Consider the following 24,550-nt stretch of genomic DNA (forward strand, 5'->3'; position numbering starts at 1 on the left):
CTTAACCCCCTGGTGAGAGTTGAAAGGAAAAATTATGGTGCCCTTTTTTTCTTTTTCATTTTTTAAAATTTTATTTTATTTTTTCAGTGTTCTAAGATTCATTGTTTATGCATCACACCCAGTGCTCCATGCAATACCTGCCCTCCTTAATACCCACCACCAGGCTCTCCCAGCCCCCACCCCCTCCCCTCCAAAACCCTCAGTTTGTTTCTCAGAGTCCACAGTCTCTCATGGTTCGTCTCCCCCCTCTAATTTCCCCCAACTCCCTTCTCCTCTCCTTCTTCCAATGTCCTGCGTGTAATTCCTTATGCTCCACAAGTAAGTGAAACCATATGATAATTGACTCTCTCTGCTTGACTTATTTCACTCAGCATAATCTCCTCCAGTCCCATCCATGTTGATACAAAAGTTGGGTATTCATTCTTTCTGATGGAGGCATAATACTGCATAGTATGTATGGACCATATCTTCTTTATCCATTTGTCCGTTGAAGGGCATCTTGGTTCTTTCCATAGTTTGGAGATCATGGCTATTGCTGCTGTGAACATTGGGGTACAGATGGCCCTTCTTTTCACTCCATCTGTATCTTTGGGTTAAATACCCAGTAGTGCAATTGCAGGGTCATAGGGTAACTCTATTTTTAATTTTAAGAAATTTTAAGGTATCTCCACACTGTTTTCCAAATTGGCTGCACCAACAGTGTAAGAGGGTTCCCCTTTCTCCACATCGTCTCCAACACTTGTTTACTGGCTTGTTAATTTTGGCCGTTCTAACTAGTGTGAGGTGGTATCTCAATGTGGTTTTGGTTTGAATCTCCCTGATGGCTAATGATGATGAACATTTTTTTATGCGTCTATTAGCCATCTGTATGTCTTCATTGGAGAAGTGTCTGTTCATGTCTTCTGCCCATTTTTTGACATGATTATCTGTTTTTTGAGTGTTGAGTGATGAGTTCTTTATAGATCTTGGATATCAGCCCTTTGTCTATAGTGTTATTTGCGAATATCTTCTCCCGTTCCATGGGTTGTCTCTTTGTTTTGTTGACTGTTTCCTTTGCTGTACAGAAGCTTTTGATCTTGGTGAAGTCCCAAAAGTTCATTTTCGCTTTTGTTTCCTTTGCCTTTGGAGACATGTCTTTAAAGAATGTGGTGTGGCTGATGTCAAAGAGGTTACTGCCTATGTTCTACTATAGGGTTCTGATAGATTCCTGCCTCATGTTGAGGTCTTTTACCCATTTTGAGTTTATCTTTGTGTATGGTGTAAGAGAATGGTTAAGTTTCATTCTTCTGTACATAGCTGTCCAATTTTCCCACCAACTGTGGTGCCTTTTATTATGCAAAGAGATTTGAAATTCTTTGTTTCTTATGGCTTTAACTTTTGTAAGTGTTCATGTGGTTTTTTTTTTTTTTTAAGATTTTATTTATTTATTTGACAGACGCAGTAAGAGAGGGAACACAAGCAGGGGGAGTGGGAGAAGGAGAAAGCAGGCTTCCAGCTGAGCAGGGAGCCCAATGCAGGGCTCAGTCCCAGGACCCTGAGATCATGACCTGAGCTGAAGGCAGATGCTTGACGACTGAGCCACCCAGGCGCCCCCATGTTTATTTTTTTAATATGTATTTATTTTAAAGAGGGAGAGCACCGGCGCACACGAGCAGGGGGGAGGGGCAGAGGGAGAGAGAAAATCTCAAACAGACTCCCTGCTGAGCACGGAGCCCAGCACAGGGCTCAGTCCCACAGCCTGGAAATCACTACATGAGCTGAAATCAAGAACCGGACACTCGGCTGACTGAGCCCCCCAGACACCCTATAAGTGTTCATGTTTAAAGGATGAAATCTTAGAATGGTTTCCTATGTAGAAAAAATTTTTCATTAAATTTTAAAAAGCATAGTAAGCTTACTCAAAAGAAAGGGTATTAAAAAGAAAAACTATGGTTTATATATATTACCTTATTTTTTACCTTAAATAAATTTACCTTAAATAATAATATATGCAAGGGTTAGCAAAAATATGTAAAATATAGTCTAAGGAGATGCAGTGCCAGAACATCCTGGTCCACTCTGGAACTCTGGCTTCAGCCACCCCCAAAAATAAGTGTTGATCATTTCTTGAGCATCCTATTAGTGTTTCTTTATATGTCTTTATATGACATATAAATGACATAAAATATACATATATAGTCTTTCTATATATTTAGATATGTTTAAATTTAAATATATATTATAAATATTATAGTATATAAATTACATATAATATATTATACTTACATAATATATATTTATATTATTTAATATATTATTTAAATATTATGTATTATGTTTATAATATATTATATAAATTTAAATATATAAAAATATATATAAAGACTATATATAACATATGTAATATGTATACAATATACATATAGTCTTTACATGAAGACAAGCTCTTGCAGTTGCGGATTTTTCCCAACCACGATTTTCTCCTTGTAGGAGCAGTCAGGTTCCATATTTTGGATGTTTGCTCACAGTTTAAGCCTCCTCCCTCTCTCTTTGTCTTATGCCTCCCACTTGATCAGGCTGATGAGAAAGTCTAAGTGGTATCTCCTCTGGAGATGGCAAGAGATTCAGATCACACAGGCCCTTGCCCCGGGCAAGAGTTCTTGCCCCGGCCCCACCCCCCAGCCACAACGAACCCCAGACCAGGCTCTTTTCACTGCTTTCTAAAGCCCAATCAGAGCTGCTTGAAGGGCCCTCCGCTCCCCGGAGACCTTCGTTATGTGATTTGTAAACCTTTTCCTACCTTCTTGCTCTGTGTTTGTGTGTCCCGGTGCCACACGGACCTCAGTCTGGACGTGGGAACCACATCTGCGCAGGTGACCATAATCACCGGCACCGCCAGCCGCGTCCGGGCAGGACCGCTCGGCTGCGGGTCCGCTTCTCTTGCTCTGACCTGCTCACCTGCGCTGACGCCTGATGCCGGCATGTTCCGCGGGCGCTCGGGGCTGGGGAGCGCGTGCTGTGACCCGTGCTGCCCCGTGTCGCCCCTCCCCTTGTGCTCTGTCTCTCAAAGAAATAAAATCTTTTTTTAAAAATCTTAAAAATTATTTGGTAGGGGCGCCTGGGTGGCTTAGTGGTTTAGGCCACTGCCTTCGGCTCGGGTCATGATCTCAGGGTCCTGGGATCGAGTCCCGCATCGGGCTCTCTGCTCGGCAGGGAGCCTGCTTCCCTCTCACTCTCTCTGCTTGTCTCTCTGCCTACTTGTGATCTCTGTCAAATAAATAAATAAAATCTTTAAAAAAAAATTATTTGGTAATCTGGAGCCTGTTCCCTCCTTGACACCGTGAAGTAACTGCTGTCCCTCTCGGCAGCCACCACACTGGCTAGATTCCTTTGGTGCTGTGGCTGCAACGTACTCTTGGCTTAAAATTCTACTTGGGCCCATTGCCGCTATTACTTGTAAAACGGTCCACCCTGACGAGGAACCCCCACGACAACGTGGAAGGCTCTGGGCTCTGGTCCAGTTGCCACACAGCAGGCACACCTGTGAGTGCCCCCGACACTGTTCACGACCCACGGACAAGGCCAGGCCGTCACGGGCAACCCCAGGCCCCCAACTGTGTGCCCGTCCGTCATCAGTCTGTCACCTTAGCACTGACCAGCAATGGCTTCAGCTATGTTTGTAGACTCCTGGGTGATTGTCAAGAGATGCTCCTTCATGGTAAAAATTCGGGGACTCTCCTCCCAGACCTGTCCAACATACCAGCCAAGGTAACATTCGTCTCCACGTGCGCTGAGGTCTCAGTGTGAGTCCTTGCCTGGACACGCCTTACCACACCAGAGTCCTAAACGCTGCTGAGAGCGACGGAGGCACTGATGTCGCTTCTCCGAACACACAGTGGTGGGCTGTCCGGAAGGCATTCAGTGGAAATTTCTGTTCTCCCACGTCTCCGGGTTTAGGCGTCATAGGGTGCCATATAGGTCACTGAAATAAATTCAGATCAGTTGAATGAACGATGGCCTCTTTCAGTCGTCCGTCATCAGGGATGAATATGAACACTTCTGTCTTCTTTTTTCTTTTTTCCCAGGCGGACTTCTCTTCAGCAGTTTTAGGTTTATAGAAAACTTAATCAGAAAGTACGGAGAGGGGGCGTCTGGGTGGCTCCTTCGGTTACGCATCTGCCTTCGGCTTAGGTCATGGTCCAGGGGTCCTGGGATGGAGCCCTGCATGGGACTCCCTGCTCGGTGGGGAGCCTGCTTCTCCCTCTCCCTCTGCCCCTCTCCTCATTTGTGTGCTTGTGTATGCACACGTTCTCTCTCTCTCCCAAATGAGTAAATAAAATCTTAAAAAAAAAAAAAAAGGACAGAGTTCCCACATAACCCCCTTGCCTTCATATAGTTTGCCCTGTTTTTTATGTCTCGCATCACTGTGGTATAGTTGTTACATTCTGTGAGCCAGTATGGCTGCAGTAAAGTCCTTGGTTTACAATAGCCAGTCTCCGTGTCACACAGTCTCTGGGCTTTGGCAGCATCAAATGGTGTGTGTCTGTCATTTATGGATCATGTAGTCTACTTTCCCTTCCCTTCCCTAAACACTCCCTGTCATCCATTTAGTCATTCCTCCTTCCCACCCCCGAGATCCCTGGCAACTGTAGGTTGGGCTCTCTGCTCAGCGGGGAGCCTGCTTCCCCCCTCTCTCTGCCTGCCTCTGCCTACTTGTGATCTCTCTCTGTCAAATAAATAAATAAAATTAAAAAAAAAAAAGAAACTGCCCACCTCCCAAAATAGGCATATATTTTCCATTCCCATCGGCCATGAATGAAGGCTCCTATTGCCCCACATCTTCACTTGTATTTGTTTTTTTTTTTTCAATGTCTAATTTTTGCTGTTGTAATAAATGTCTGGCTGTAAATCATTCTCTCATTCACAATTTCTTTTTTTTTAATATTTTATTTATTTGACAGAAATCACAACTAAGCAGAGAGGCAGGCAGAGAGAGAGGAGGAAGCAGGCTCCCCGCGGAGCAGAGAGCCCGATGCGGGGCTCGATCCCAGGACCCTGGGATCGTGACCTGAGCCAAAGGCAGAGGCTTTAACCCACTGAGCCACCCAGGTGCCCCATCTTCCTCCCATTTTTTAATTGTGTTGCTTGTCTTATTGTTCTTGTCTTAAGAGTTCTTTGGACATTTTGGATACTAACCCTTTATCAGAGAAATGTTTTGTGAAGATTTTCTCCCAGTCTGTGGCTTCTGTTTTCCATCTCTTAATTTTCACAGATTGGGTTTTCATTTTAACGAAGCTAAACTCAACTATTTTTTTTCCTTTCATGGATTTTGATTTTGATGTTCTGTCTGAGAAATAATTACCAAACCCCAGGTCATCTAAATTTTCTCCTATGTTATCTTACGGGAATTTTTGTATATCTCTGAGTCCATTTCGAGTTAATTTTTACGAAAGCTGTAAGCTCTGTATCCATAGATTTTTTTTCCGTATGGATTCTGCTTTTCCTGGCACTTTTTGTTGAAAAGACTATCTTCTATATTGAATGGCCTTTGTCTTTTGTCATAGATCAGTTGACTAGATTTGTTGATCTATAGGAAGGCACAATTTTTCCTTTTCTATATTAACCTTTTTTTTTAATTTTTATTTATTTATTTGAGAGAGAGAGCGAGCTTGAGAGTAGAGAGGTCAGGGGGAGAACAGACTCCCCGAGGAGCAGGGACCCCAATGTGGGACTCGATCCCAGGACTCCAGGATCGTGACCTGAGCTGAAGGCAGTCGCTTAACCAACTGAGCCACCCAAGTGCCCCGCTATATTAACCTTTTATCCCTTCAGCCTTACTCTGCTGTCTTCTAGTTCAAAGGCCTTTCCTTGTTGTTGTGGATTGTTTGACATTTGCTCCTTAGATAGTCATTTTTATATGTGTCAAAGACAGTTTTTGTTTTTTACTTCCCATTCTGTATGCCTTTTTTTTTTTTTAAGATTTTCTTTATTTGACAGAGAGAGATCACAAGTAGGCAGGGAGGCAGGCAGAGAGAGAGGAGGAAGCAAGCTCCTCGCTGAGCAGAGAGCCCGATGCGGGGCTCAATCCCAGGACCCTGAGATCATGACCTGAGCTGAAGGCAGAGGCTTTAACCCACTGAGCCACCCAGGCACCCCTGTATGCCTTTTATTTCTTTTTCTTGACTCCTTATATTAGCTTTGACTTCTAGAGATCGTGTCCTCTTCCAGAGGTCGAGGTTGAGGTCCTCCGAGACCGCACGCACACACCCAGGCTGTTACCCGTGCTTCTGACCTACAGATTAGAATTTCTGTCAACCCCCTCCAGCTCAGGGGGGCTGGCACAAGTCCAGGTTGTGACCTCTTCTGACTGGTGATAAATTAGAGCTTCCCACCACCTCCTCCTTGGCTCTGGTTTGATGAATACTAATTTGCTAGAGCAGCTCACAGAACTCAGTGAAACATTGTACTTACTAGATTGCCACTTAGTATAAAAAGTTACAACTAGGAATGGCCAGATGGAGGGGGGTGAGGTATAGTATAGGGAAAGGGCTCAGACCTTCCATGTTGCCTGGATGCACCATTATCCCGTCACCTTCATGTGCTCTCATGCCCCCATCCTTTTGGGTTTCTGTGGAGACTGCTTTACATAGGCTTGATTGGTTAAATCACTGGCCATTGGCCACTGATTCAGTTCCAGCCCCTGGCCCCCCTGGGGACTGAAAGTTACAACTTTCCAGTCACATGTTCCGCTGCATTGGCAACCCAGCCCCTTCCTTAGGTGCTTTCCCAAAGTCCCTGCACTAACACAGCACCAGCCCTTTCATCACTTCCAGCCCTTAGCAAACTCCAAGGTTTGGGGTAGGTTTTGAGGCCGGAACTGTGGAATAAGACCAAATATGTATGCAAAATATATTTGGCCATTCAGATGACCAGAGTGCACCATTGCAGTCTTTGTGAATTTTCCATGTGAACTTGAGAGGAATATGTATTCTCTTTGATGACGTATCCTACAGTTTTCAACTAAATCCAGTGATGGCGCTGCCCAGTTAAACTGCGACTTCTCTGATACTCTTCCTGCTGATCTGATTACTAATAGCGGGTGTGGACGTATTCACCTCTAATAGTGGGTTCGTCAGTTTCTCCTTGCTGTTCTGTCCATTTTCCCTCATGTACGTTGCCACGTTATTATTCACGTAAGCAGCATGGAATGCTGTGTCTCCTTGGAGACTTTTTTTTTTTTTTTAAGAGAGAGCCTGAGTTAGCAGAGGGAGTTGCGGGGATGGGCAGAGGGAGAGAGAGAGAGAATCCCAAGCAGGCCTCACGCCCAGCACGGAGTCCGATGCGGGGCTCAGTCTCACAACCCTGAGACCATGACCTGAGCTGAAATCAAGAGTTGGAAGCTTAACCAGCTGAGCCACCTGGGGTAAATACAAGGAAGACATTTGGTCTTGAGCACACTTCCTGGCAAAGATTCTTGAAGCCCTTGGAATCCCGAGCGATAAGGGTGAGAGAACGTGTTTTGTTCTAATGAGGCATTTCTTGGTGGACTCCTGCATAGCTTCAGGATGGGGATTGGACACCAGAAACACCAGGCCTCGATGGGAAGTTTAGAACTTTCAGCCCCAGTTCCCAGCCTCTGGAAAGGGAAGAGTGGTTACAGATTGAGTTAATCACTGAAGGCCATGAGTTAATCACTCCTGCCTACATAATGAAACTTCTGTCAAAACCCTTAAAGATGGGACTTCGAGGGGCACCTGGATGGCTCAGTTGGTTAAGCAACTGCCTTTGGCTCAGGTCGTGATCCTGGAGTCCTGCGATCGAGTCCTGCTTTGGGCTCCCTACTCAGCAGAGAATCTGCTTCACCCTCTGACCCTCCCCTTCTCATGCTCTCTCTCGTGCTTCATTCTCTCTCTCTCTCAAATAAATAAATAAAATCTTAAACAAAAACAAACAAAAAAAAAGATGGGACTTTGAGAACTTCCAGGTTGGTGAACCCGTGAAGGTGCTGGAGGCAGGGGAGGTGGGGACAGCTTGTGGGGAGAGAACATGGAAGCTCCAAATGATCCTGCCCCCCTCACCCCTGCTCCCATTCTTTTCCCCATGTATCTCTTCCATTGGGCTGTTAAGTTATCTCTTGTCATAAACCAATAATTGTAAGTCAGGTTTTTTTTTTAAAGATTTTATTTATTTGGCAGATTTATCTGACTTGTATACATACATGTATACAAGTATACACACATACATACATCTTTCTATCACAAGTAGGTAGGCAGAGAGAGGGGGGAAGCAGGCTCCCTGCGGAACAGAAAACCTGTTCTGGGGCTCGATCCCAGGACTCTGGGATCATGACCTGAGCTGAAAGCAAAGGCTTAACCCCCTGAGCCACCCAGGCTCCCCAGTCACTGCTTTCTTGAGTTCTCAGAATTGTTTTAACAAATTATCAAACCTCAGGGGTTTCAAAGGCATCTGTGAATTTGTAGTCATCTGGGTGGAAATGTCAGCAGATGAGGCACCCCATTTAGGCTGGCATCTGAAATGGGGCAGTTTTGCTGTAGTGAATGCTTAAGCTGTGACTCTGGCGCCTAGTGTTAGTACTGAGTTGAACTAATGGCCACATACTGGGGGAATCAGAGTTGGAGCCATGGTGTTAGAGGAACCGTCACGTACTTCATGTCAGGAAGGAAGAATCCTGTCACTATCACAAGTATTTCTCTGTCCTCCACCTCCTCAGGTCCACCAGGTGCCAAGAAAATCCCAGTCAGTCATGCTCTCATAAAATAGATTTCGAGGGGTGCCTGGGTGGCTCAGCCGTTAAGCGTCTGCCTTTGGCTCGGGTCATGGTTCTGGGATCCTAGGATCTAGCCCTGCATCGGTCTCCCGGTTCAGTGGGAGGCCTGCTTCTCCCTCTCCCATTCCCACTGCTTGTGTTCCCTCTCTCACTGTCTTTCTGTCAAATAAATAAATAAAATCTTTTTAAAAAATAGATTTTGAGAGGAAAGGCCTGGTAAAGAACAGAATATTTTGGATATATTTTTAATTGGCTACTTTTTGTCTCTCTGACTTTGGAAACAGCAGTTTCCCTGTGACCTCAGTTCTCTGATGGATCTAAGAAGAGTTGTTGATTTTAACATGAGTGGTTTTTTTTTCCTATGAGGACAAGAATACCAGCGTCTACACTCCTTACATGGCTGACCCGAAACCAGGAGTCTCTGACATTTTTTGATGTTTGTCTGCTGACAGCTTTCAACCTTCATCTCTCCTTTCCTCCCCTTGCACTCCATCTCCGTACAAGGGGACAAGACAGCCTAACTATTCACTGCTTTGGTGCTGGCAAGATACTCAGTTCACCGAAGGCCCTGTCCCTGTACCCGAAGTCTCACCCTAGCCGACTCCCAAACCTCCATAAAAAATCCAACCAGGTTCCTTTCCTTGCTCTCTCAAGGCATTTCTCCCCTGATCGAGAGGCCTGTCCTGCCCTACCTCCACTGGGCACTTGCATTATGGAAGAAATCTTTTCATACCCTCTTGGCCTGTGTGTGTGGTCAGTCTGATCTGAGTCAGATCGTGGGTGGACATCTACCTTCCTCTGCGGGTGGCTATTAGAGCTACAGAAAAGGTAACCTGGTGTATATATTGCAGTGCATTTTACTTACTTATTCTGTTGGTAAATCCTTCACATTTTTCCATACCAGTATGTCTCACCCTTTGTTTTTAAGAGCTGTGTAACCAATTCTTTCAAAATAAACACTTGTTACCAGTTTTTGCTGCCCAAATCTGTGATCTAGAATTCAGATTTCTATATTACAGAGCCAGGAATAAAAAATAAGAACTTCAGGGGCGCCTGGGTGGCTCAGTGGGTTAAGCCTCTGCCTTCGGCTCAGGTCATGATCTCAGGGTCCTGGGATCGAGTCCCACATCGGGCTCTCTGCTCAGCAGGGGGCCTGCTTCCCTCTCTCTCTCTCTCTCTTCCTGCCTCTCTGCCTACTTGTGATCTTTCTGTCAAGTAAATAAGTAAAATCTTAAAAAAAAAATAAGAACTTCATACTTCTCCAAACTTAGTTCTTTAAATGTTTATCAAATATATTCAGAAAATGGTATGTATAATGCTTTATGAGAAGATTTTATAGTAATAACAATATAATAGTAATAATAACATCTTTGTGATCATCATAATTTATAAGTGGGCCTTGGACAGGTTTTGTCTCCTCAGGCTCCTGACCTGACTTCTCTCCATCCTGCGCCATGAATGACCTCTGTCTCGATGTTTTATTCTCCCTAACCTTTGCCATCTTTTTTGTTTCTCCACTAAATGGCATTCTTTTAGTTTTACCTTTAGATCTATGAGTAGAGGGGCGCCTGGGTGGCTCAGATGGTTGGGTGTCACCTGGGGTCATGGTCTCAGGGTCCTGCAATCGAGCCCCGCATCAGGCTTCCTGCCGAGCCTGATTCTTCTCCTTCCTTCTCCCTCCTTCTACTATCCCCCGCCTCCCCGCTTGTGCTCTCTCACTCTCTCTGTCAAATAAATAAAAATAATAGATTATTAGATAAATAAATAAATAGATATTAATGAAATCACATTCAAAATGTGTTTTGGTTGGTTCTTTGCAATGGTATGTCTCGTAAGCGCTTGTATCTGGAGGCCGCGAGCCGTCCAACTCACTCACCCACTGCTTTGCTTTTGGTATTTGGACTTTTTCAAATTTCATTTTTGCTCTCGTTAAAAATACAGCTCCTTTCTTTCTTGTGTCAGACTGCCAAGTGCAAGTACACAATAAATTCTCTGGACATTGGAGGAATATAGTAGCTCGTGATCAAATTCAGATTGACAGGAAATGGCCGTGGAGCGTATCAGTTGATGGTTTCCTCGGTCCGCGCATCATTTATGTATTTGTTGACTGCTCGTCCACACCCGGCGTTGTTAAATTGACTAATTTTTATCCTAATCGGTAGGAAATGTAATGTGCTTGGCCTTTTTTTTTTTTTCCTTATTACTTAGCAGAAAGACTTTTTTTTTTTTTTAGACTTATTTTTTGAGAGAGAGATGGCACAAGCGGCAGGGGCAGAGAGAGGGAAGGAAAGAGAATCCCAAGCAGACTCCGCACTGAGCGTGGAGCCCTGCATGGGGCTCGATCCCAGGACCCCAAGATCACGACCTGAGCCAAAACCAAGAGTCAGATGCTTAGCCAGCTGTACTATGGAGGCGCCCCCAGATGGACTTTTTTTTTAATATATGTTTCTTTCCTCTTCCTGTTAAATATGTTTTGATTATTTTCTAATAATCAATTTATTTCAGTCTTACTCTGCAAACTATTTTTTTAAGATTTTTAAGATTTTATTTATTTATTTGACAGAGAGAGATCACAAGTAGGCAGAGAGGCCGGCAGAGAGAGAGAGAGAGAGGAGGAAGCAGGCTCCCTGCCGAGCAGAGAACCCGATGCGGGGCTCGATCCCAGGACCCTGGGATCATGACCTGAGCCGAAGGCAGAGGCTTAAACCACTGAGCCACCCAGGTGCCCTGCAAACTATTTTTAATGTAGTTTTTTAAGATTTTATTTATCCATTTGACAGAGCACAAGCAGGGGGCAGCAGGAGGCCGAGGGAGAAGCAGGCTCCCCACTGAACAAGGAGCCTAATACAGGGCTTGATCCCAGGACCGTGGGATCGTGACCTGAGCTGAAGCCACACACCCAGCCAACTGAGCCACGCAGGCGCCCCTACCTCTTTAGTATTGCGTGTTATTATGGATATTTTCTTCTACCTTGTTTTTTAATTTCCTTAGTTTGATTATGAATTTTTCAGTCTCTTGTTTCAGGTCTTACTCTTTCCCTCTTATGAGAAAATCCTCCCTATTTTTGGGTCAGTGAAGCATTTATCTATGACTTCTACAAGTGTCCTAGTTTTATCTTTCAACATTTAAATCTATAATGAATTGGCTATTTTCCATGGAATAGAAGTGAATACAATGCATTTTTCCAGGTAGATAACAGTTTGTCTTTCTGGGAGCGCCTGGGTGGCTCAGTGGGTTAAAGCCTCTGCCTTCAGCTCAAGTCATGATCCCAGGATCCTGGGATCAAGCCCCGCATTGGGCTCTCTGCTCAACAGGGAGCCTGATTCTCCCTCTCCATCTGCTCCTCCCCCAGCTCATTCTCTCCCCCCCCCCCACACTTTTAAATAAATAAATAAAATCTTTAAAAAAATAAAAAGGGCTTCTGATGTCTGCCACTGTACTGCAATGACTGATCTGCCCTTGATCAGCTTCCAGAATTTAATGCTGGCCCATGGAAGATGCTTTTCCTTTCTCTTGGTCTGTTTTTCCCTTTGCTAATACTGTGTTGCCTGGAATGCTATAGTTTGAGAAACTTTCATGTGTATTAGGCAATCCACCCCTTTGTTCTTTGGAAGACCTTTTTTCCTCATACTAGGTTTGGAGGAATAGTTTTTGTTGACCCCTAAAAGGTCTGTTTTGGGGATTGATGGGATTTTATAAAAAAACATTTGGGAAAGGAAACATCTTGGGAAATGGAGTTGTTTCTAAGAACATGTACCATATTTTCACTTTTTTCATTCTTTGATGCTCAGTAAAAATGTAAATCTTTTTGGGCACCTGGGTGGCTCAGTCGGTTAAGCCTCTGCCTTTGGCTCAGGTCATGGTCCCAAGGTCCTGGGATGGAGACCCACATTGGACTCCCTGCTCAGTGGGGAGCCTTCTTCTCCACCTGCTTGTTCTCTCTTTTGTCAAATAAAATCTTTTTTAAAATGTAAATCTTTTTCTATTAGGATCATTAAATATCATCCATTTGTCTTGTTCAGCATTTAATTAAATTGGTTTGGCAGGGGGGTGGCGGGAGCGCCTGGCTGGCTCAGTTGGAACAGCGTGCGCCTCTTGATCCCGAGTCATCAGTCTGAGCCCCACACTGGGTGTCGAGCTTACTTGAAAACAAATAAACTTTAAAAACTATAAGTAGATTTGTTCTGGAGGAAACCAGGTGCAGGCTTTAAGGAGATGTTGCCTCCTGTTGTCCCCTGTCGGAAGGGTTCGGTCCCCCAAGCGCCATGTTGTGGGAGCACATGTCAATGTTGTCTTCCCAGGAAGCTTATTCAGAGACTCAGTGCCTGGGTCACACCGGCACCCCCTTCTGTGCATAAGGGAAGTTCAGACTCCCAGAGCGAAAACTAGAGTTTGGGATGTATCACATTCTTTGCCGAAACAGCTTATGGCACACGGAGTCGCTGTCATCAGGCTGGTGGGCTCCCTCCTACCTCTTGGTGGCTCCCAGCCACCAACCAAGGACAGATACCGTGGGCAGGCGTTCCTGAGGATCAGCAGTGGCATGCCTGCTAGTCGTGTCCACTCTCGTCTGCACACTAGGTCGTAGGACGTTTTATGAGCCAGTGCGCATGTCCATTATAGAAAGAGTCATTAGAGCCCATCTGGGAGCTCATTTTATTTTGTGGATCTACCAAGAAGTGTGAGTTTCCCCTCTCTTTTCTTAACCAAGTGGGTGAACTCCGCCATCCAAATTACTGTGTGGGAGCTGTTATCCCCTGCGTATAGACACCTGTGGGTCAGTCATCTTTTTCAGAGACCAGCATTTAGGGGAATGAATTAGCTGCGGGCTATGCAGGCCTGGAGGTGAGGCAGTCAGACTCCTGTGCCGTACCTGAGGGGACAGAAGTGAGAGAAATGGAAGGGCGACCTCCAGAGCAGCTGGCTGAAAATCACTGCCTCCTGAAATTGGAGAAGGGAGGTCTCTGTCCTCTTGGAGGAAAACTCCGCTGAGCCGTGTGCGTTTTACAGCAGTGGGCACACTTGCCACCAAAGCACTGTGGCTTTCAAATGAACTTCCTTGCAAGTTGCAGCTTTTATCCCACTGTTCACGCTCAGCAGGGCCTGGAGTACACCGTTAATGGTTCTGGAAAAGCTCTTCCAGCCTCTTAACCATCCCAGTGGATGAGCATATAAATGCTAAAAGTCGGTGAGCAGCAGCTCTGAGGCCCATGAGTATAGGGATTTTTGTAGAGTTCTAAGTTGTGATGCCTTCTTTTTGAGCTGCAGTTTCTGTGTAACTCCCTCGCCCCATGAAACGGGACAAATAGAAAGGAGTAACTCGGTTTCTGACAAAATTTCTTATAGACAAGGTAAAATTAATAGTCTCTGCTAGATGTGTTCATTCAGCCAGTGGCATCCGACTACTGCTCATGGCCTGGAGCACTGCAGGACAATATGGCCAGCCGGTGCTGGTTATGCATTGGATCCCCACGGGCCCTCTGGCCTTACATGTCTGGCGATGGACATAGAAGGAAAAGCGCCCCATGTCTCACTGTGTTTTTACGCATTAAAACTTCATGAGAATGTGACCCTGCGCTCCGCAGAGTGCTGTGTGATAAGGTGGCTAATAAGGAAGGAGCTGAGTTTTTTTTCTCACAAGGAATTGGTGGGTTCAAAATGCAAATGTTTCTTTCCTTTGTAAATCATTTCCCGCGTTCTCTGCCGTGCTTGGGACGCTACCGTCAGAGCGCAATAAGATTCGAACATAGTAAAAAAGTAGAAATAGGGGCGCCTGGGTGGCTCAGTGGATTAAGCCGCTGCCTTCAGCTCAGGTCATGATCTCGGGGTCCTGGGATCGAGCCCCGCATCGGGCTCTCTGCTCTGCAGGGAGCCTGCTTCCTCCTCTCTCTCTGCCTGCCTCTCTGCCTACTTGTGATCTCTCTCTCTATCAAATAAATAAATAAAATCTTTAAAAAAAAAAAGTAGAAATAACTTCCGTGTGTTCATGATGTTCCTAAATTTATGAGAAATGATTACCTACAGAGAGTGAGAAGTCTGCTGACCAAGTCATAGAATTTGGGGGGATGACAGAATCATGTGAGCTTCTTACGAGTTGACTGTAGATTCCTGGTGCTGTCTCATCCATCCTCCTCTGCACATATGTGGGATGTTTCAGGACCCAGTGGCCTTTGAGGATGTGGCTGTAAACTTTACCCTGGAGGAGTGGGCTCTGCTGGATCCTTCCCAGAAGAAACTCTACAGAGATGTGATGCGCGAAACCTTGAGGAACCTGGCCTCAGTAGGTAAGGACGACACCTTACTTTCACCTTGTCAATTAGAGGACAAGTGTTTCTCGCCCATCAGCATTCTTTGATTTGGAATGGGAAAAGGAATACTCCGGTAACTCAGGCATGGTCAGAACTCATCATGGACTTGTAATAATTCTTCTGTAATTTATTGTTGTTTTTTTTTTCTGGGTTTTCATTGTAGGGAAAAAATGGAAAGACCATAACACTGAAGATGAGTACAAAAACCAGGGACGAAAACTAAGGTGAGTTTCACTCATGGTAGAAAGCAGCATCCTGGGAAATCTTTGTATGTGACGAAAATGCAAAAGCAAGCCTAGCTTCAGATGTATTTTCTTCTAGAAAATTTTCACCAAAAGTGTGTTCTTAAATGTGACGCATCTTCAGTGTTTTCAAAAATTTGGAAATATTATCCAGAAACTCCATATGCGACTATCACTGTTTTCATATAATAGTTATGGTTGAGCCCCTCTTGCAGAATATTCATTTTCAAACAATTCAGACAAGACAGAAAAACCTACCCTTTCCCCTATATGTAAATGATAACAATGTAATTCTGGTACTTACTAATAGATGGGAAATCACAATAATACACTTCTGGTTGTTTTTTTGGTTTTGTTTTACAGAAGTCATACGGTAGAGAGGCTCTGCCAAAGTAAAGAAGGTAATCAATATGGAGGAAACTTCAGTCCTGTTCCAAATCTTAATCTGAACAAGAAAACTACTGAAGTAAAACCGTGGGAATGCAGCGTGTGTGGAAAAGTCTTTATGCGCCATTCATCCCTTAATAGGCATAAGCGATCTCACACTTCGCCTAAACCATACAAGTATCAGGAATATGGAAAAAAGCCTTATAAATGTAAAGAATGTGGAAAAGCTTTCAGTTATCTCCAGCCTTTTCAAAAACATGAAAGGAATCACAGTGTAGAGAAATCTTATAAATGTACGGAGTGTGGGAAATCCTTTAGATACCGCCAGTCTGTTCGCAAACACGAAAGGACGCACACTGGAGAGAAACCCTATCAGTGTAAAGAATGTGGGAAAGCCTTCAGATATCATCAGACCTTTCAGACACATGAAAGGACTCACACTGGGGAGAAGCCCTATCAATGCAAGCAGTGTGGGAAAGCTCTAAGTTGTCCCAGTTCCTTTCGAAGTCATGAAAGAACTCACACGGGGGAGAAACCCTATGAATGTAAAAAGTGTGGTAAAGCCTTTAGTTGTCCCAGTTCCCTTCGCAAACATGAAAGAACGCACACTGGAGAGAAACCCTATGACTGTAAGGAATGTGGGAAAGCCTTCATTTCTCTTGGAAGCTTTCAAAGACACATGATAACACATACTGGAGTTGGACCGTACAAATGCAAGGAATGTGGGAAAGCCTTCAGCTGTCCCAGCTCATATCGAATACACGAACGATCGCACACTGGAGAAAAACCCTATGAATGTAAACAATGTGGCAGAGCCTTTAGTTGTTCAAGTTCCTTTCGAACACACGAAAGGACGCACACTGGAGAGAAACCCTATCAGTGTAAAGAATGTGGAAAAGCCTTCCACTGGCTGACCACGTTCCAAGTGCACGTGAGAACTCACACTGGAGAAAAGCCCTATATATGTAAGCAGTGTGGGAAAGCCCTCAGTTGTCCCACTTCCTTTCGAAGACATGAAAGGACTCACACTGCAGAGAAACCCTATGAATGTAAACAGTGTGGGAAAACCTTCAGTTCCCCTCTAGGTTTGCAGATACATGGAAGAACGCACACTGGAGAGAAGCCCTATAAATGTGAGGAATGTGGGAAAGCCTTTGTTTCTCTCACCAGTTTTCGAAGACACATGATGACGCACACTGGAGATGGACCGTACAAATGTAAGGAATGCGGGAAAGCCTTCAATTGTCCCAGTTCCTTTCGGATACACGAAAGGACTCACACAGGAGAGAAGCCCTATGAATGTAAAATATGTGGCAAAGCCTTCAGCTGTTCAAGTTACGTTCAAGTCCACGAAAGAACGCACACTGGAGAGAAGCCCTATGAATGTAAGGAGTGTGGGAAAGCCTTTATTTATCGCACAACCTTTCGAGGACACATGAGAGTGCACACTGGAGAGAAACCCTATAAATGTAAAGAGTGTGGGAAAGCCTTCAGTCGACCCAGCTCGTTTAGAAGCCATGAAAGAATTCACACTGGAGAGAAACTTCTGGAATGTAAACATTGTGGGAAAGCCTTCAATTGGCCCACATCCTTACATAAACATGTGATGAGAATGCACACTAGATAGGTAAATTATAACTGAAAAATACAGGAGCGTTTTCAGTCTTAACAAATACAAGCTCACGTAAGAACACCACTGGAGAGAAGTGCTACAAATGATAGCAATAGGGGAAAGTCTGCTATAAAATAATTCAAGTATAATACCCAGAGCATTCGCTACATGAAAGAAATGCTTCAAAATTAAAAATGATGAATTTCATTCTGAAACTCAGTCTCCGGACTGTGCCTTCCAGTTGTTGCTTTTCAGCTGGACATGGAGTCGAGACAATTCTGTAACCACTGTTTAAGCAATAGTACATATGTAAGCTTCGTAGGTAGTGTTTTTCCTTGAATCAGGTCATAAAATTTTTGTCTTTCCCTTTTGAAGTCTGTTGGATCAATGGATGAGTTAAGGTGTATTTCTAATATGTAAGGAGGGCAATTTTTTTAATATTTTTTTAATTGTTCAGTAGGTGAAGGGGCCAAGGAATTTTGGTATTTGTTGAGATTTTCCTATTGACCTGTCACAGGTACTGGATATTCCTTATCCATTATAAATATTCTTCCTTTCATAGGAGAAAAGATTTCCTTCTTTTTCTTGCATCAGAAGAGACTTATTTTCCTGGCCAATGAGTGGTTGGCACGCATTTGTAAGTACGCAGAGTTTATCATAGAGTATCCTCTCTTCAGAATTGCTGTTTACTTACTTTCCTTTTATTCTCCGTCATTTCTCCTGTGGGTTGGATATTACACTTTAAGAGACCTGTGATCGATCAAACAAACAAAAAACAATGTAGAATTGGAGATGGCTCTCCTGGAATGTGCCAGGTCAACACGGGTAATGTTTTGACCTAATTTTCTAGAATCTGTTCTCTTTATAGTTTCCTATTCGAATTCACTAACAGCCTCACTTGCATGAGATTTGGAAGGCAGAAGGGAAGAAGGCCTTCACTTTTGGAGTCACAGTACAGGCAGTGATAGAGACCAGAGGCATTTTTCCACACACCTTCCAGGCCATTCTTTGCCCGTCAAGAGTGTCTTCAGTACCACCAACTACTTGACCTCCATTTTCTCGGAGCACAGGTTTCCACAGATGTGTCCACAAGTTCCACAGCAGAGATCGATGCCATTTGGATTTTCCTGCGAGCCATCATGTGTCCACCAGGCGACACACATAGACTATCATGGTTGAGAATGTCCTTTAAAGCGCTGACATCCTTCTTCTCTGGTCTGTGTTTGCACAAGGTCTGATACATGTAGTGAGCTTCTTGTCCTGGGCTCCTCACCCCACCAGCACAACTACAGCGATGCAGTCAAAAGGAACCCTGTGGCAGTTTGTTTCTCTACCGCGTTGTACAGTGACTTCTGTGAGCCAGTCCTTCCTTGTGAGAATAGACACCTCTTCCTCTTACAGGCAGACTGTGGGTTTTTCTCATTACTCACAACTGAACCTAATTCTTCAGTACATTTTCAGTTACGTTTGTATGTGATTTACTTTTTCTTAATCAAACCAACATTTCTGTACATGTTCCTTTAAAGTGTCTTATTAACTGCCATATACTAACAAATATTATTTTCTCCATTTCCTGACAGGATATATTAAAACATGCCGTTGCGGTTGTGGGTTTTCAAATCAACTGTAATTTTGTCCTCATGATACATTCTGGGCCAATATCATGTGCATACAAGTTAAAGTATTTTTTGCCTCACCTTTTTTATTCTGTAGTTATAATTTTTGGCAATTAAACAAGTTTGTCATCATCCTTAATTCCAAAAACTTACATCATGGTTTTATCAGTGCCTTCTTGCCAGAGACTACCAGAATGACATCTGTAGTCAAAAAGAGAGGGGGAATGCATTTTAGTTATTAAAGATGACCACAGACCATAAAGAACAATGGATATTGGGCACCTGGCTGGCTCAGTTGGTGGACCGTGTGATTCTTTATCTCAGGGTTGTGAGCTTGAGCCCCACATCGTACAGACTACTTTTAAAAAATAAGTAAAACCTTTTTTGGGGCACCTGGGTGGCTCAGTTCCCCTTTTAGGGGAAAGACTAGGTGTGAGAGGCAACCTCTTCCTGACCTGTCCTTTGGCATAGAATTTCTGCCCTGTAAATGAGCTAGGGCGAGGGCAGTTGGGCCTCCAATGTTCTTAACATGCCATTTCTGAAGTGGGGTCTCCGCGCCTATCAGTGGCAGCCAGATGGAAATGGCCTCCGGCAGTCTGTAGCTGGGAGGGAATGACAGAGGCTGGTGCCTGCCCCTCCCGGGAAGATAGATCCCTGGACTGAGAGCAGGACTCGGGGATGCCTTGTGTTCTTGGCTGCCCCTGCCTGGAGTGGGGTTTGCATCATTGACATGAGAGGGACAGAAAGCAAGGTGTGGTTTCAGTGCCACAGACTCTCACTCCCCTTACTCTTACTTGGGTTTTACTGAATACATGTTTATTTGTTGTATCCCATTATGACACTTTCCAGAAGCTTACAATAATTGGATTTTTTTAAGATTTTGTTTGTTTATTTGACAGAGATCACAAGTAGGCAGAGAGGCAGGGGAGGGGCGAAGCAGGCTCCCCGCTGAGCAGAGAGCCCGATGCGGGACTCGATCCCAGGACCCTGAGATCATGACCTGAACCAAAGGCAGAGGTTCAACCCACTGAGCTATCCAGGAGCCCCAATAATTGCATTTTTAAAGTGACTCTTTATATTTGTTTCGCTGGGGAAGGGGTCCACAGAGCTGGCCTCTCATGCTGCCATTCCAGAATAGTGTCTTTCCCTTTGGTGCTGTGGGGAATGGGATTTTCTTAATTTCAGTTTGGGATTTTTCATTACTAGTTTATAGCAAAGTGGGTTCTTAGATCTTTGATCCCACGATCTTGCCATTCTAAGTCTTTTCCCCTTAGAGTCAACAGTGACTTTTACAAACAAGATTGTGTCATCTGCAAATAAGAGTTTTGCTTCTTTCTTTCTTATCTTTGTTCCTGCAAGTGTTCTTCCTTGCCTTGCATCCGCTAGGCGTTCCGGGACAATGTTGAATGGAAGTTGTGGAAGAGGACACTTGTTTTGTCTCTGTTGTGAGGGGCAGCGCATTCAGCCTCCACCTCTACATGGGTAGAGTGTTAGCTGTAGACTTTCCATGTTTCATCAAACTGAAGTTTCCTTCTAAATAGCATTTGACAAGAATTAAGTCCACTCTTACCTTCTTGGACAAACTCCACTTCGTCATAGCGTGTAAACCTTTAGATGTCTTGCCATGTTTCATTTGTCAGTATTAAGAGGTTTTATGTTTGTGAATGTCATTCATCTGTTGGGGTTTTTTTTTTTTTTGTGGTCTGAATTATTTGATTTCTTTGAGGATCCAAAGCAATTTTTAAGGTTAAATTCTTTTATTTCCATATATTTAACATCTTTTCCATGAAAATGACTTATTATTTTAGTAGAAACTTATATCTTGCTTTCATCAGTGCTGTGCAGGCAGAGATGACCAGGAACACAGCTACAGTAGAACATAGTTGAGTTACTGACCCATTGCAGTGGTGGAGACCATACGCCGTGAGGAACCGTGATGCAGCTCGGTAGACGGTAATAGGAAGAGAGGACCTATTCTGTGATTTGGGCTTACGCTGGTTGGTTGGCAGGGGGAGGGAGTTCACGAAATTGGGATTCTGATTAATGATATAGGAGGTAAATGTAATTCTATGATCAGGTAATTTTTTAAAGATTTTATTTATTTTATTTGACGGAAAGAGATACAGCGAGAAAGGGAACACAAGCAGGGGGAGTGGGAGAGGGAGGAGCAGGCTTCCCGCTGAGCTTGGGAGCCCAATGTAGGGCTCGATCCCAGGCCCCCGGGATCATGACCTGAGCCGAAGGCAGACGCTTAACCATCTGAGCCACCCAGGCGCCCCTATAATCAGGTAATCTTAATCATTAGATCTAGAAATGGGGCTAAAACCAATGATAAAGAAGTAATTGTCAATCATTTGTGTCAGAATAGTGAGCTATTTGGTAATTTCTGTGGCTTGGACAATTTCGTTGTATAATCCAGTTACAGACAAGATAGTGGCCTCATATGGGTCTTGTTCCATCAGTCAGAGAATGAACCTGTGGGATTTAGCTTGTCTGGAAGATAGTTCATGTTCAACATCAGAACAACGTAGCCTTGTTACAACAGGCCGGCAACTAGCAACACCAACGCCTCTCTAGCGCCATCTGTCCAGCTCCCGCCTTGCCCGTGCGTTGGCAGACACCATGTCCATCATCTCACGGAAATTACTCAGTCCCCACAAATTAATACAGTAAACCTTGAGCAAATTCTGCAAAATAGCTCTATTTCCTCTTTAAAAAGCAAGTGATGGCAATAAATTTTAGTCACAAAAGGTAGTAAATGATAAAAGATTGAATTCAAACCCATAGCGTTTGGCTCAGAGACTGTGCCCTAAACGCAGTTCTAACTTTGAAGCCTCCTGTGGGCCGGGGTCCTCATTCAGAAGTAGATACACTTTCTGCAAAAGAGTCAGCTACTAGATTCGCTCACCTGAGCAGTCTCTGAGCTCTGTCACAGCTACTCAGTTCTGCCATTGTCCTCTCTGAATGGGACAGAGGACTCAGAGTTGCAAAATATTAGAACGACGTCAGCAGGATGGTGGCTGTGAAGCTCGAAGCCCTTGCCGCCCCCCCTCCCAGAAGCATTGGACAATAGTCAACAGCCAGAGCTTTACAGCAACCAAGTGAATACCAGAGCAAGAAATAGCTCTCTTCGGGGCCCCTGGGTGGCTCAGTGGGTTGGGCAGCCGCCTTTGGCTCAGGTCGTGATGCGGGAGTCCCAGGTCGAGTCCTGCATCGGGCTCCCAGCTCCACGGGGAGTCTGCTTCTCCCGCTGACCCTCTCCTCTCTCATGCTCTCTCTCAAATAAATAAAATCTTTAAAAACAAAATGAAACAAAAGGAGCTATCTTCAAATGGAAGGAAAGTTTTATGTTTGGTTTTTTTGTTGTTGTTGTTTGGGTTTTTTTTTTTTAACTTAATGCTGCCTGGTCTTCCCAGCATGTAAGTGGCCTTGATCTTGAAGCAATGACACCTTGGTTCCCAGTTCTTTCCTTGAACCCAAGGGAGCAGAGCAAACCTGATCTGCAAAATTACTGTGTGTGTCTGTCCTAACCTGTCTGGAAGAGCCTGAAGGAACACGTGGAAGCCACACGAGACCACAGCTCTGCCCAAAACATCTTCCCAGGCTTCCTCAGCCAGACATGGCCCATGCCCCAGACACCAGTGAGATTCAGAAACATTTCCAGAAAGCCCATCAGTCCACAAGGCCTCGTGCAGGATAATGGCTGGGCCCAGTCAACTTTCTCAGGGTGTCCTTCGCATTTTCAGGTGGGAGACTTAGAAAATTTGGAACATGCTCAAGTTGACCTCACGTGGGACCATGGCTGGTTGGAGTCCCCCTCCAATTCCTCCCCATCCAGCCCAAGCCAGTCCCAGCCTCCAAAGAGGGACTAAGAAGACTTCTGGGAGGCACCCTCTATGACCATGACCCATGGTGGACCGAGGCCTAGCCAGGGTGCCCTCTGCGAGCCGGCCAGGCTGTCCAGGAATTGGAAATATCTCTGCGAGCTAACCTGGGGCCTGGCAACACAGACCATTGCTTTCACTGGTGGTGACTGAACACATTTCAGAGATCGGCCTTCATGTCCAGGGTGCCCTCACAGGGCGTCCCTAATGGGCCCAAGACGGCGTCTCCCCTCCAGGAAGGGGAATCAGACGCTCCTTCAGGAAGTGCGTGAGTCAGCAGTGACCTCTTGAATCCCTGTGGCCAGACCTGGATGCCTTCCCCAGCCACCACGGACTCTAGACAGGCTGATTCTCCTCCCTTGGTTTAGAAGGCCTCTCCTCTCCCGGGTGCAGGAGGGAGGACCCCGGCACCCTGAAAACACTTCTCCGGACCCGTGGGCCCCATCTGGGCTGTGGACGGGACCTGGGCACGCTCCCTCGGCCTGTCTGGTTGGCTTGTTACCATGGAGACACAGAAAAATTTTCGGGAGGTGCAGCCAATGAACCCCCACGTGACGGCTCTTCCGCTGCGCAGGGAGTTGACTCGGGGCCTGCCTTTCCTCGGGAAACATTTTCAGAAGGGCTAGGGAGTGACTGGAACCCACTGAGGACAGCTGCCCGCCAGGCCTCCCTGCCCCCTCCTCAGAAGGGGAAATTTCAGGGTGCGCATCCAGGGACCCGGCTGGATGCAGGACTGCAGCCGGGTGAGGGGAACGCCCCCCAGGACTGCCTGGCCATGATCCCGACCTCAGGAGGGAGAATCTAGAAACCAGGCACCAGGTGGGAGCACGACCAAGCCCAGGACACTACCCCATTACCTGCAACGTCTCAAGGGAGTCCCCGTGAGCGGAGGGGACAGCTGGGCCCCGGTCAGGCCATCCGCGCATGGATGTCGCCCTCCTCTGTATTGCAGTGCCGATCTCAGGGGAGCCTGTCGCAGCCAGGGTGACACTGCCACCAGTTTCCTGGAACTCGGCCTTGCTATTGACGGTGGGATCCCATCCCAGGCCCGCACAGCCGAGCTCCGGGACAACATAAAAACAGCCACCAGGTGGCGCAGTTCAACCAGCGCGACCTGGATGAACGTGGACCCACCAGGACCCAGCTTGCGTGGGTAGGTCTCACCCAAATGATGTTATCTCGGCCCACAGCAGCCGAGGAGGAGCCTGATGGGCCCAGGGCACCATCCGCGGAACTCCCGGGGGCTCCCAGGCTGCTCTCAGCTTCCAGAGTACAATTGAGACGTTTTCAGGAGATGCTCCCAGTGACTAGACCCTCTCCGAAGCTGGCCGGCCACGCCTCCCTGGCCATCTCAGCTCAGTCTTCCCGCTCCCAAGAGGGCTTAAAAATATTGTTGAGAAGCGTATGTAGCCACGCAGCGCAGCACAGGAAGGCTGCTGGGCCCAGCACACCCTCCCCAGTGGCCCATCACCCAGCGGGCTGCTTCCCTTCCTTTAGAGGAGGACTTGGAAACAATTTCCGGTGGCATATGTGATGACTAGGACCCTGCGTGTCACCGTGGCTGGGTCTGGAACTCGCTGGATGGCTCCCTGGATGGCTAGGGCCATCAGAGGGGGAGGGGGAGTGCATTCAGCCTCTGTGTGGTCCTGAGCTCCACAAAAGGACATAGAAACTTCTCGGGAGGCGCTACCAAGACCCAAGAGTGACCCAAGAGTGACAGCACCTGAGCCCCCG

General features: G+C 45.6%; 1 protein-coding gene across 3 annotated transcripts in view; it reads left to right on the forward strand.

Moving 5' to 3' along the window:
- LOC123933266 (zinc finger protein 791-like) overlaps positions 1–19,371 on the forward strand; it is a 36,649-nt gene extending 17,278 nt beyond the window's left edge. For 2 of the 3 annotated variants that reach the window (XM_045992360.1, XM_045992359.1), the window contains 3 exons: positions 14,925–15,051; positions 15,239–15,299; positions 15,681–19,371. In XM_045992360.1, the coding sequence (XP_045848316.1) occupies positions 15,018–15,051; positions 15,239–15,299; positions 15,681–17,331 (1,746 nt within the window). In that variant the 5' untranslated portion in view covers positions 14,925–15,017 and the 3' untranslated portion in view covers positions 17,332–19,371. Of the gene's footprint in view, positions 1–9,508; positions 9,596–14,924; positions 15,052–15,238; positions 15,300–15,680 lie in introns of those variants that run through there. The other variant, XM_045992361.1, reaches the window with a different exon arrangement.
- The last annotated feature ends 5,179 nt before the right edge of the window (positions 19,372–24,550 follow it).

This window comes from Meles meles, chromosome 20 (assembly GCF_922984935.1).
Source record: "Meles meles chromosome 20, mMelMel3.1 paternal haplotype, whole genome shotgun sequence".
Lineage (NCBI taxonomy): Eukaryota > Metazoa > Chordata > Mammalia > Carnivora > Mustelidae > Meles > Meles meles.